Source organism: Pipistrellus kuhlii, unplaced genomic scaffold, assembly GCF_014108245.1.
Source record: "Pipistrellus kuhlii isolate mPipKuh1 unplaced genomic scaffold, mPipKuh1.p scaffold_m20_p_38, whole genome shotgun sequence".
Lineage (NCBI taxonomy): Eukaryota > Metazoa > Chordata > Mammalia > Chiroptera > Vespertilionidae > Pipistrellus > Pipistrellus kuhlii.
The window spans coordinates 456770-468840 of NW_023425538.1; the positions used below are offsets into that span (position 1 = coordinate 456770).

Genomic DNA, 12071 nt, shown 5'->3' on the forward strand with positions numbered 1-12071 from the left:
CTCCTTCTCTCTGGGTCTGCCTTCTAACAAGCCAGGAGAACATTCTCTTTCCTAAGCATTCTCCTCGGTTTTCTGTGGGTCTAATGAGGGGAAGGAGGTGAGAAGAGTTATATGATCTGCAACAAAGTCCAGGTGCTACTTGGAAGATGGGCAGCAAACTCAAGTGCTTATGGAGGCCAGGCCAGACTGACTGGAGAGGGAGAGGGGACAAGGCCTAAGAAACAGACAGCAACACCAGGTGGAAATGCCAGCTGAGCACCACCAGAGCTGAATTTTCTAGAAGAGAAATCTGGATTTGTGAGTGAGTTTGCCCAATGTTTAAATGGTGCCAATTAATTTTTAAAAAATGTAAACTGTGAGCCAGACACCATAAGTTGATGTCTGCTCTCTGACATGTAGCTTCTCAGAGCTTGTCCAAGTTCCTGGCTCCCCATAGGACTTGAGGGACCACGTGTCTCTGCTTGGGCCTTGGCCTCAGGATAGTGAAGGTTGTCCTCGCCCAAGGATCTGTCTCTGTGATCGCCAGAGCACAGCTACAGTACTGGTACCACTCTGATCGTGACCTCTCATGTCAGCAGAAGCACTTTCCTGTAATAGCCTCACTGAATCCTTATACCCTGAGTCAAGAGCATTCTTATCCCCATTTTCCAGATGAGGAGCCTAAGGCATGCAAAGGAAATATGGCCTATACAAGATCACACAGTTAGTAAATGGCAGAGCTGGGGCTCAACTCTCCCCACCCCACCCTGACACACAGCTGGCAGTGGGGACCAAGGATCCAACCAGGCCTCAGAGTGTCCCCTCCCAGTCCCAGGTGGCAGACAGAAAGCCTCTCACCAGACTCCGCTGACGCAGCGAGTGGACAGCGCCCGGGGCATGATCTCCGAGCCCTGCTGCATGAAGCCCCCGACGGGGAACCAGAGGCTGTTGCCCAGCGTGTACTGGTTCTCTAGGATGTGGGGGCGCGCCCGCAGGCATGGGTGTGGGTTATACCACTCGTAGGGGCTCAGCCTGCAGAGAGACGTGGTGGGGGAGGATGAAGGCGGCCAAAGGTGGGGGGAGAAAAAAGAAACAGGAACGAGACAGAGCAACATGATCAGGAGAGATGGGGGAGAGACAGGAAACGGAGGGAAAAGAGACCAAGATATGAACAAAGAGAGACACACACAAGAAGAGGTGAGAAGAGAAACACATTGAGAGGGGGGCAGAGAGACACACCGAAATGGAGAGACGCAGAGAAGAGGTAGAAAGAGACACAGACAGAGAGATGCAGAGAAACAGAAAGATAGAAAAGAGAGAGCCACAGAGCAGTCAGAGCCACAGGGTGAAATGCAGAGACAGGGCCAGGACGGGAGAAGGGAGAAGGGAATCCAAGGCCCCGGGTGGAGGCCAAGGATGGTGCAGACAGAGGACAGAATGTGCAGGTCAATTCGTGGGTCCGGCTCAGGCCTCCTCCCTGCTCCCTCTTCCCAGGCAGCGGGCAGTGGGCTCACCTGGCAGCTAGGAACAGGATGCAGCTGACGGCCAGGTAGGCAAGAAGCATGAAGAGCCACACAGCAGGGGAGAAGGGGTCCAGGAAGGAGAAGTAGCCAGGCTTGCGCCCCTGTGGGGAGAGGGAGTGAGACCCCCAGCCACCCTGATCTGAGCTGAATGCCAGCCCCTGCTCCCCACCATCAGCAGCCCATGAGCCCAACTGGCCCTGCCCAGGTCCAGCCCCTGCCTCCAGCCTCCAGCCTCCAGCCTCCAGGTCTCCATGGGAACCGTACCATGTGCACTCGGTAGAGGATGCTGATCCCCAGGGTCATGAAGGGTTTGGAGAAGTCGATGACCTTTTCCCGCTCGGCTGTGATGGTGAATGCAGCCACAGCCAGGTCTGCCTTCTGCTGAGGGGAAGCAGGGCAGGGCAGAGGGTGGGTAGGGAGACAGGTGGGCAGTCAGGGAGAAACGCAGAGAGCAACTAAGAGAGAATATTAGAAGCCGAACGAGGCCAGGAGATGAGGCAGGACGGGACAGGAGCCTGGACCCTCGTCCCCCCATGTCTGCTGAAAGAAGCTCCTGCAGCTTGTTTCCTGCCCGCTGCCCTGCCCCATTCAGTCCTTCCCACCCTGTCAAGTTCGTCACTAACATGCTGCTTTATAAAACCTGCCGCTGACCCTCACCCCACTCCAGGGTCCTGGAGAGAACGTGGGATTGGAGTTGAGATGCCTGCACACCGACCCACTCAGGACCCTCTGAGGGGCTTGGCTTCTTGTCTTAGTTCAACAGGCAACATCTGTCACATGCTTCCTCTGTGCCAGGCTCCATGCCAGACAGCACTGCATAGAGATCACCCCATGTACTTCTCCCACCAGCTCCCTCAGGGCCACGACTAGCCCTGTTCTGTGGATGGGGAAACTGAGTCTCAGAGGGGCAAAGGCACTAGCGAATAGACAAGGGCTATGGCCTCTACTCTCTGCCCCTGGGGGAGAGGGGCACTAGCAGCAGGTCCAGTGCACAGCTCAACTGAGATCCTGATTTCCGGGGAGCGGAGTCTGGAGTCCAGGTCAGACATGGGGAATGGTGGAGGTGGGGCCGGGTGAGACAGAGAGAAGGTTGGGGCTGGCACACCTGGAATCCCTGCTCAAAAAGGGCTATCTCGCTCTGGCTCAAGTGGACATGAGCTGGCCTTTGGCTGTAGGCAGACACAGGCTGGGGAAAAACCTGGCACTTCTCACACCACCCCCAGAGACACGCACTCACACACACCTTGCACATGTGAGCACTGTGCATGGTCATGTCTGCACCACCACCACTGTGAGCTCACCATGCCATACCCACACGGGCTGACCAGGGACGCACTGCCCACACAAACGCAGGCAGACAGATGCACGCTCTGTACACAGTGTGGGGAGGAGTGGAGACACCCAGGAGAGCAGGCATTGCCAGAGGCATAGCACCCACACTCACACATGTGGCCCACACATGTGTACATACATGACAGTCCAAGCAGGGCAGGGGGCTGGGAAGAACCAGGAGCAGAGCGAGGATCCCCAGCTCTGCCCTGAGCTCTGGGTGACTTCAGGCAGGGGCTTCCACATCTATGGGCCTCTGTAAAATGGAGGTGAGGGCTGGGACCCAGCTCCCAGGATGTCCCTTCCAGGCATAATGACTCCAAGCAGAGATCTCCCTCTGAGGCTGAACTAAGAGTCAAGGTCCTGGGCCACTGGCCCCGGGGTGATATGCACTCAGCCCACAGGAGCTGAGACTGAGAGCACATGAGGTAATACAGGCCCCGGCAGAAGCCAGGTGGGGAGAGAGGCACCGGTCCAAAAGATAACCACAGACAGAAAGAGGTGGCACAGGCTGGAAACAAAACCAAGGTCAAGGAGAGAGCTCGTGGGCCCAGAATAAAATGCAGGGTCAGGCCTCTCAGACAATGTGATGACAGAGCCAAAAGCTAAACCAAGAGGAGAGAGAGACGGCACAGGCCCACAACTAACTCAGGGAGAGGGAAGGTAGCACTGCCACAGTATGACTTGGAAGCGGAGTGGCACAGCCCCAAGCCGAATTCAGAGGCAGTGGCGTGTGGCAAGGCCCAGAACACGGCTGGATTCGGAAAATACCCTTGGGAATCCCTAGTTATTGAGAGTAAGGAGCATTCCCTCTTTCTTGTGCCACTTTTATGAATAACATGTGAATTGTCGAGAAGAATAATCACAGCTAATAGAGGAAGCCAATTATTTTTATGCACCCAGGGAAGCTGTGTCCTGGCAAGGCCCTCCTGGGGGCCGATTACCCATTTCAGAAAGCAGGAGGCAGTGGCATTTCAGAGAAGGGGTCCACAGGACCCGGGGGTCTCCAGGCCAGGTGCTCAGGAGCCCACTTCCCAAGGCCTGCAGGGCTCTGGCTCCTTCCCATTCCATCCCTGGCTCACTCACCAGCCTCCTCACCCACTCCTGATACCTGGCCTCTGGCCAAACCCTGCCTGGGCCGCCTGCTCCTCTTTCCCGCATGCTCCACGTCTCCTCCCGTGGCAAGGGCAGCGGCTCTGCTTCCAAGGCACTCCTTCCATCTGCCCACTTCTCTCCACCTCCACCCCCAGGCCCAGACCACCGGTCTTTCTCCTGACAACAGCATCAGCCTTTCTGGCTTCCCTGTTGCCACTCGTAACTCCCAATCCAAAGGGAGAGGCCCTGCTTAAAATCCATTGGTGGCTTCATACTGTACCTAGAACCAAACCCTTCCATGGCCATGAGACCCTACATGATCTGAAACCCATCTGCCCAATGGCCTCCCCCGGGGCCTTTCCTGCTCATCTCCAGTCCACAGCGGCCTCTTCAACACAGGCCTCTGCACCTGCTCTTCCTCACCATTCGAGGCTTCGCTCATATCTCACCCCTGTGGCCCTCTCCACAACCCCCTCCAGGCCATACTTGCCTCACCCCATGGTCCTCTCTCTCATTGCCCATTATGCTATTTTACATCCTTCTTAGCACTACCGGAGGAGACCCTGTTTATGGACTGTCTTCCCTACATTACAAGCTCCTTGCCTATCTGGGTAGAGGTGCAGCCCAGAGCCTACACAGAGTAGGTTCCCAACATACTGCTTGCTTCTGACCAAGTCCAGCCTCTCTGAACAAACCAAGGCTGCTCTGGCTCCCCACCTAATTCCTGGGCCTCTGAATGCCCCCCCTCCCACCCCCTCCTCCTGTGCCAGCTACTTTCTGGCCTCTGCACCTGTGAGCATGCCACTCCTACACCCCACTCAGCTCTGCAGGACTGGCCCATCCACCCCTCCAGGGCTCCCTCTAGCCTGCCTTCCATGCCCCCCCCCCCCACAGACACCCCTTAGTCTCAGCACTTAGCTCAGTTGGGAAGATATCTGTTAGTGTCTCTGCCTCTGCTACTGAACCTTCAAAGGAAGGGCCAGCTGGACTCCTGTCTCCTCTGCTGAAAGCCCACGAATGTCACACTTCCTGAGAGAGCCACCTCCCAGTGGCTCCTAGACAGAAACCTCTCCTTCCTGGGCCTGAGGAACCTCACACAGGTCCAGAGAGAAGCTCACACTAATAGCATCTACCCCAGGCCCAGAGAACCAGGGCTCTCCTTCCCTTGATTGTCTTCTTTAGTCCCAGAGCAACCTTCATGCAGAGGGACGGGCATGGATGCCATTTTACAGATGAAGAAACCAAGGCCCGGCTGGTGTGGCTCAGTGGTTGAGAGTTGACCTATGAATCGGGAGGTCCCGGTTCAATTCCCCGTCAGGGCACATGCCTGATTCCGGGCTCAAACCGCCCTTACTCGCCCATATGGGATGTGCAGGAGGCACCGATCAATGATTCTCTCTCATCATTGTTGTTTCTGTCTCTCTCTCCTCTCCCTTCCTCTCAGAAATAAAAAAAATTAAAAAAAGAAAAAAAGAAAAGAAACCAAGGCATGATGAAGGTTAAGGACCCTGCTCTAGTTGACCCCAGAATTCAGAACCACTCATGCTCTGAGGGGGCTTCACCTGTCGGCTGCTCTCACCACTCCTTCCACCCTCAGGGCATCTTAGGTCAGGGTGCAGGTGTGAGCGTCCCCCCTGCTCCCAGGGAGCTCAGAAATGAGAGCCCAGTGATGAGAGGAGGGAGCAAATCCTCCTCCACCCTCTCCTCTCCCTCATGACGCCCCAGCTCTCTGCATCTATCCTCAAGCTCTCATGATTCCACATCCCAAACCTTTGGAATCAAGTTGCTTCCCTCTGCCTACACTGCCCCTGTCCAAATTACGTCTCTCTGCTTCGAGGTAGCTCGAAGAACCCCAGAACTACCACCCAGTCACACAGCCCCTGCTCACACGTTGTAGTGACCTTCATTCTTCTTACAGTCTCAGCCAATGTGCCCCTCAGCCGGCCCCCTGAGACCCAGCACCCTCCAGCCCCTACCTCAGCAGCCCTACCCCCCCACCTCTGTAGATAAAATGTTTGTGTCCCCCAAAACTCATGTTGAAATCTTAATGTGATGGTATTTGGGAGGGGGCCTTTGGGAGATGATTAGGGCATGAAGTGGAACCCTCAGGAATGGGATTAGTGTCCTTACAAAAGAGGCTCCAGAGGGCTCCCTTACCCCTTCTGCCACATGAGGACACAACCGCCTATGAGCCCTCACCAGACACCAAATCCACCAGCACCTTGATCTTGCACTTCCAGCCTCTACAACAGTAACAAATAAAAGTCCACAAGCCACCTAGTTTATGGTTGGTATTTTGCTATAGCAGCCTGAATGGACTGAGATACTCGCCATCTCACCCCACCTTCCCATGCTTATTCATTCATTCAGTTACCTGCTCCCCATGTACTTTTGGAACACCCACCACTGGCTACTCTAGCTTTGGGAATACAGCGATGAATCTATCTATCTATCTATCTATCTATCTATCTATCTATCTATCTATCTATAAAAGCCTAATATGCAAAGTGTCCCCTTGGGAGTTCCATCTACCTGGAGTTCGATCACTCGCTATGATGTATGCTGACCACCAGGGGGCAGCACAGAACAAAGAAGGCCATATCAACATCTGGCAGTCCAGGGAAGGGAGGTCCAGGACCGACCTTAGCCAACAGCCACTAGGGACCCTACCTGTGTACAAATTTCATGCACTGGGCCTCTAGTATTAACATATAATGTCAAGTAGCAACAAATGGTATGAAGAAAAACAAAGCAGGACAGTACAATCCAGACTGCCATCCACCCCACTGCAGGGAAGTCTTGGTACCAACAGGAAGGAAGTACGGTAACCAGGCATGAAAAGACCTGGGAGAAAGTTCTGGGCTGTGGGGCAGCAGGCACAGACCCTGAGGTGGCAAGTGACTTGCAGTGCTGGGTGGCTGGGGCAGAATAGGAGGCATGAAACATGCAACACAGTGGGACCAGGGCCAGGCAGGGTCTTGAAGGCCACGGTAAGGGGTCTGGATTCTACTTCAAGGGTAACAGGACATTTCATCAGAGCATGATGTGATCTGACCTGATTTGGCCCCGTGAGAATAGACAGGGGCAAGAATGGAAGTGAGGGGAGGGGGCGGCAGGGAGTGAATTACAATGGACATGGAGATGCTAAGTATTGGCAGGGAGAGGTGGTCAGATATAGATTTCATTCTGAAGTGGGGAGAGATTATTTTTTAAAGTATTTTTAATTGATTTGAGAGAGAGAGAGAGAGAGAGAGAGAGAGAGGAATGTAATATTGATTGGTTGCCTCCTACAAGCCCTTATAAGGGATCGAGCCCAATACCTGGGCATGTGCCCTGACTGGGAATCAAACTGAAGACCTCTCTGTGCATGGGACCATGTTCAACCAACTGAGCCACACCACCAGGGAGACAGATGCTTAAATGCTCCAAGTTCCTCCCAGGCTCCACTCGCCTTTAGAACCCTCTCCACCTCCTGCTCTTCCCCCCTCATTTCCCAGTAGACACCTATTTCTTAGAGGAGACTTCCTCCCCAAGGGGACCACCTGACAGTAGATTAATCCATATAATGAAATCAGGAAGAATTCAAATGATGAGCCACCTGTAGAACGGCAGGGTTGCTGTCTAAATGCCTAAAAGCCAACCACACCACACCACACCACTTGTGACTGCCCCCCACCCCAAACCCGCCCTCCACACCAGCTCTAGGCAAACTGTGCTTCTGCTTTGCTGGGGCTCCCTGCCAGCCTCTGCCAAGAGGGGGCACTCGAGGGAGGCTGCAGGCTGGAGGAAGGAGAAGAAATCTGCTCCTTCCTGCCTGCTCTCAGGTCCCCATCATCCTTTCTGCACCCGCAGCAGGGGTTCTTCCGGGGCAGCAGAGGAATCCAGTTTGCAGCTTCTTAACACTTGCAGAACCAGCCTGAGCTGGGGACACCAGAGCTGGTAGTCAAGTGCAACACCCCCATTTCTAATTTCTAATAATTTCTAATTAAATTTCTAATAATTTCTTTGTCCCTCCAGAACTAGGGATGCAACTACTCCCTGCCTTGCTTCCTCCATGACACTAGAGAGCAAGGGTGAGGCCAAGTCCAGCCCACCTGCCTGGTTTTGTAAATAAAATTTTATTGGAACACAGCCATGCCCATTTGTTTACATATTTTTGTCTATGACTGCTTCCCCTACAACAGACATAGTTGAGTAGTTGTGACAATACGGCCCCAAAGCCAGATATATTTGCTATCTGGCCCTTTAGAGAAAAAGTTTGCTGCCTCCATGGCCCCCTTTTCTCTGAGTCTCCAGAAAGCTGACAGCAGCCTGACTAGGCTCTCTGTTGCTTTTTCTATCCTGGCCCTTCCTTGTTTCACTGTCCCAGCTTTAATAAAGATAGTATCCTGAAAAGAAGGAAAACGTTTGCTGATCCCTGCCTTGGAGTTCAACTTTATCCTCCCAGCTACTTAGTGAATGACTTGATTCTTAGTAATTTTCTTCATTCAAATATCTGGCATGGCTTACCCCTGGCAGGATCCTGACTGATGCAAAAATGACAACATCCGGGTTCCATGAGTGCTCAGACCACATAGTCACTCACTGCCCATGGGCAGCTGTTTGGTCTCTGGGAGGGCCCAGTGAGGAGAAGAGGGCATAATTTTTCCAAACCCTAGCGGTCTAAGCTATGAGTCACCTCTGGGTGACTGCATTCCTGCCAGCCACCAGCTCTCTTCACATCCCTGGATCTGCTAGGTCAGCAGCCCTCGTGGCAGACAGGCTTGCAGAGCCAGCTCCTGGCCTCCCTCACAATGAAAAGCCGAATGGGTTGTTTAGTAGATGGACTGAAGTAGCACAGCCAATGCAGACTGCCCAAATCGCAAAAGCACACCAGACGCCGCCAGTACCAGACTCCGAGCTCTGCGTTTTAGTTCGGTTTGGGCCCCTTGTCTGAGTTACTAAGTTTTAATCTTTCCAACTTCTTTTTAAAAAATATTTTTTAATTGATTTCAGAGAGGAAGGCAGAGAGAGAGAGAAACATCAATGATGAGATTGATCGGCTGCCTCCTGCACACCCCAAACAGAGGACTGAGCCCACAACCCCGGGCGTGTGCTCTGACTGGGAATTGAACTGAGACCCTTCAGTCTGCAGGCTAACGCTCTATCCACTAAGTCAAAACAGCTAGGGCTCTTTCCAACATCTTTCCTTGTGCCTTCATCTTTCCCTCAGCTTTCTTAAAGTTGCTATTTCCACTATATGCTAGTTCATATTTTTCCCTTTTACTCTTCAGCCAGCTGTTTTCCACCTGTTAACAATTCTTTTTTTATTTTTTTTAAAATATATTTTTATTGATCTTTCACAGAGAGGAAGAGAGAGAGATAGAGAGCTAGAAACATTGATGAGAATCATCGATCAGCTGCTGGGGATGTGCCCGCAATCAAAGCACATGCCCTTGATCAGAATGGAACCTAGGACCTTTCAGTCCCCAGCCCAATGCTCCATCCACTGAGCCAAACCGGTTTCGGCAACAATTCTTACATAGAATCCTCTCCGTTAAAGTAGCTGATGCTTTTCAGTCTCCAGACTGGAGCCTGACAGAGGACTGTCAGCAGCAGGTTAGGTTTACTCCACCCCCTTCCTAAGTGCTAATGCCTGCTCAATGGAGTGGGCCAGCCGACACTGTGGACCGCTGAGATCAAGTTCTGGGTGGCCTATGTGAAGACAGGAAGCAGGGGAGCTGAGGTTGCCCTGAGGCAAGACTGAAGGCATGGGTGTGCGCCTGCTTCCGCTGGTCCTGGGAAAGCCGTGCAGTCAGTAGCTCATACCAGCTGCCCAGGGCTGTGTTGACCGCTACAGCAAAGATACTTCATTTGGGGCAACAACTGCAACTGGAGTCACCACCTGGTCACATTTATACTAACCCACAGTCATTCTTTAGGACCCGCTGCCTTCTGCACAGACCACACAATGAACAGCCAGATGAATAGGGATGAGATCACTACCCCGCTTCTTTCCAGCCATTAATGAGATGGCGGCACTAATCACTGCAATTCCCCCCAAAGGATGTAGAATTGCTCTTGGATTACTATCCTGGGAAAGATGGGGAATCCTAGGGGCTTCCACTTGGCTCTTGCTACCATAATGGCCCTGACTCCACGGGTCAGCTCTGCCAGCAACCGCATGCATCTATTCCAATTATACGACCAAGACCTGGAAAAGATAGGGGGGGTCCATGGCCTGGCAGGCCCATTCTGAGTTGAACTTGGGCTCACACCCACTTATCACCTGACCACATAAGCCTTGCCATGGTCCCCCAGTCAAGGCAGGAAAAGTCAGAATGATTTGCCATCTATAAAAATGGCAGGGGGTGTCTAAATATCTAAAAGCCAATCAAAACCCTCAGTGCTGAGAAGGAGCCTGTTTAGAAACCAGTATGGTCTTTTCAGGGAGCAGTTCAACAATATATAATAAAGCCTTACAAAGAGTCTTCCTTCCTCTTTCACGCACTCATTCTAGTCAGAGAATCAAACAAAGTTTTTGTGCATAAAGACGTTTGTTTATAGTTGCTTATAACCGGAAAACAACAACAACAACAAATACCTGGAAACAACTGTGTTAAAAAAAAAAAAAGGTTTCACTAATAATAGTATATCCACATAGGAATTAATAGGCAGCCACGTAACATCCTGTTTAGGTGAAAACAATAAGATACCATTTTTAGCCTTTCAGATTGGCAAAGGCTTTTTAAAAAGATTGATAATATCCATTGTTGGCAAGGGTGCAGGAATTTTGACATTCTTGTGCACTTCTGGTGGAAATATAAATTGGTGGAACCTTTTTGAACAGCCATTTGGCAGTATAAACTTAAAAGACATTCTTAGCCTTTGACCCTGTGCTTCCACTGCTTGGAATTGTTCCCGTAGGAACACACCCACAAATCCACAGGCCCAGCTAATGGTGGCATTGCCTATGCTAGCGAAACTGGAAACCACCCAAGTAGCCATCAACAGGGGATGAGTTAAATAATGCACGCTGAGCGCACAATGAAATCCGTATTTCTCCACTTGAATTTCAAATAGGCATCTCAAAGAATCCATGTCCAGAGATATCTTATTTCACCAACCCCACCAAACTGCTCCTCTCACACCCTCCAGGGGGGAAACCAGCCTTACCATCCAAGCAGCTGCTTCGGCCAAACCCTGCCGTCAGCCTCCATTCCTCTCTCCCGCTGCACATACCTGACACAGCTACCACTTCAGCATGTGCCAGCATCTTCACTCTTCCAAACCCTCCAATGGCCTTCTAAATGGACCATCCTGTTCCTACTCTTGCCCCATTAGAGTTATTTCTCAAGAGAGTAGCGAGAGTGATGATTTTTAAATGATTTAACAATTAAATCAAGGTTGCATATCCATACATTGGAAGATTATTCAGCTCTGAAAAGGAATGCAGCACAGATAGATGCTTCAATGTGAATGAACCTCGAATACATTACGCTGAAAGAAGCCAGACACAATAGGCCACATAGTGGATGATTCCATTGATATGAAAGATATGAAAGAGGTAAATCTAGGGAGACAGAGCAGATTGGTGGTTGCCAGGAGCTTGGGAAAGGGGAAACGGGTTCCACTTACTAGGCATGGGGTTTTCCTTTGGGAGTGGAGAAAATGTTTTGGAAATAGAGGTGATGGTTGTACAACACTTAATGTACTAAGTGCTACTGGACTGTATACTTTAATATAGTTAATTTTGTTACATGAATTTCACCCAATAAGAAAAAGAAAAAAATTTTAAATTAGATCACAGCACATTCTTTGCTTAAAACCTTCCAGTTGCTTCCCAACACAATAAATAACATCCAAACTCCTTACCCCCAAGCCCTCATGACCGGGGCTCTGCTCTGGGACCTTGCATTCTGCCTCACCCACTCCCCACCAAACTCTGTGAGGGAGGTAATGTCACCCCCGGTTTTAGAGGGGAGATTAAGCTCAGAGAGATAAACTGGTTTGCCAGGGATCATGTGCAACCTGAGGCTGGCTCTGCCTGGCTCCTAACCAGCTCACAGCTGTTGGCCAGGTGCCATGTGGCCACCCAGACCCTCCTTCAGGACGGAGCACTCGCTGCCCAGCCACAGAGTGCTAGAGGCTGACCACTCTCAGCTC

The 12071-nt window shown here is 51.6% G+C and overlaps 2 protein-coding genes across 22 annotated transcripts in view; one reads left to right on the top strand and one right to left on the bottom strand.

Moving 5' to 3' along the window:
- LOC118702294 (carcinoembryonic antigen-related cell adhesion molecule 1) overlaps positions 1-12071 on the top strand; it is an 813263-nt gene that overhangs the window by 316482 nt on the left and 484710 nt on the right. The gene's annotated exons all lie outside the window — the stretch shown is intronic.
- Positions 1-12071, bottom strand: part of GRIK5 (glutamate ionotropic receptor kainate type subunit 5) — a 55857-nt gene that overhangs the window by 16801 nt on the left and 26985 nt on the right. For 5 of the 6 annotated variants that reach the window (XM_036408124.2, XM_036408122.2, XM_045570960.1 and 2 more), the window contains 3 exons: positions 1767-1883; positions 1494-1603; positions 838-1011 (listed from right to left, as the gene is read on the bottom strand). In XM_036408124.2, coding sequence (XP_036264017.1) covers positions 838-1011; positions 1494-1603; positions 1767-1883 — 401 coding nt within the window. The remainder of the gene's footprint in view (positions 1-837; positions 1012-1493; positions 1604-1766; positions 1884-12071) is intronic. The other variant, XM_036408123.2, reaches the window with a different exon arrangement.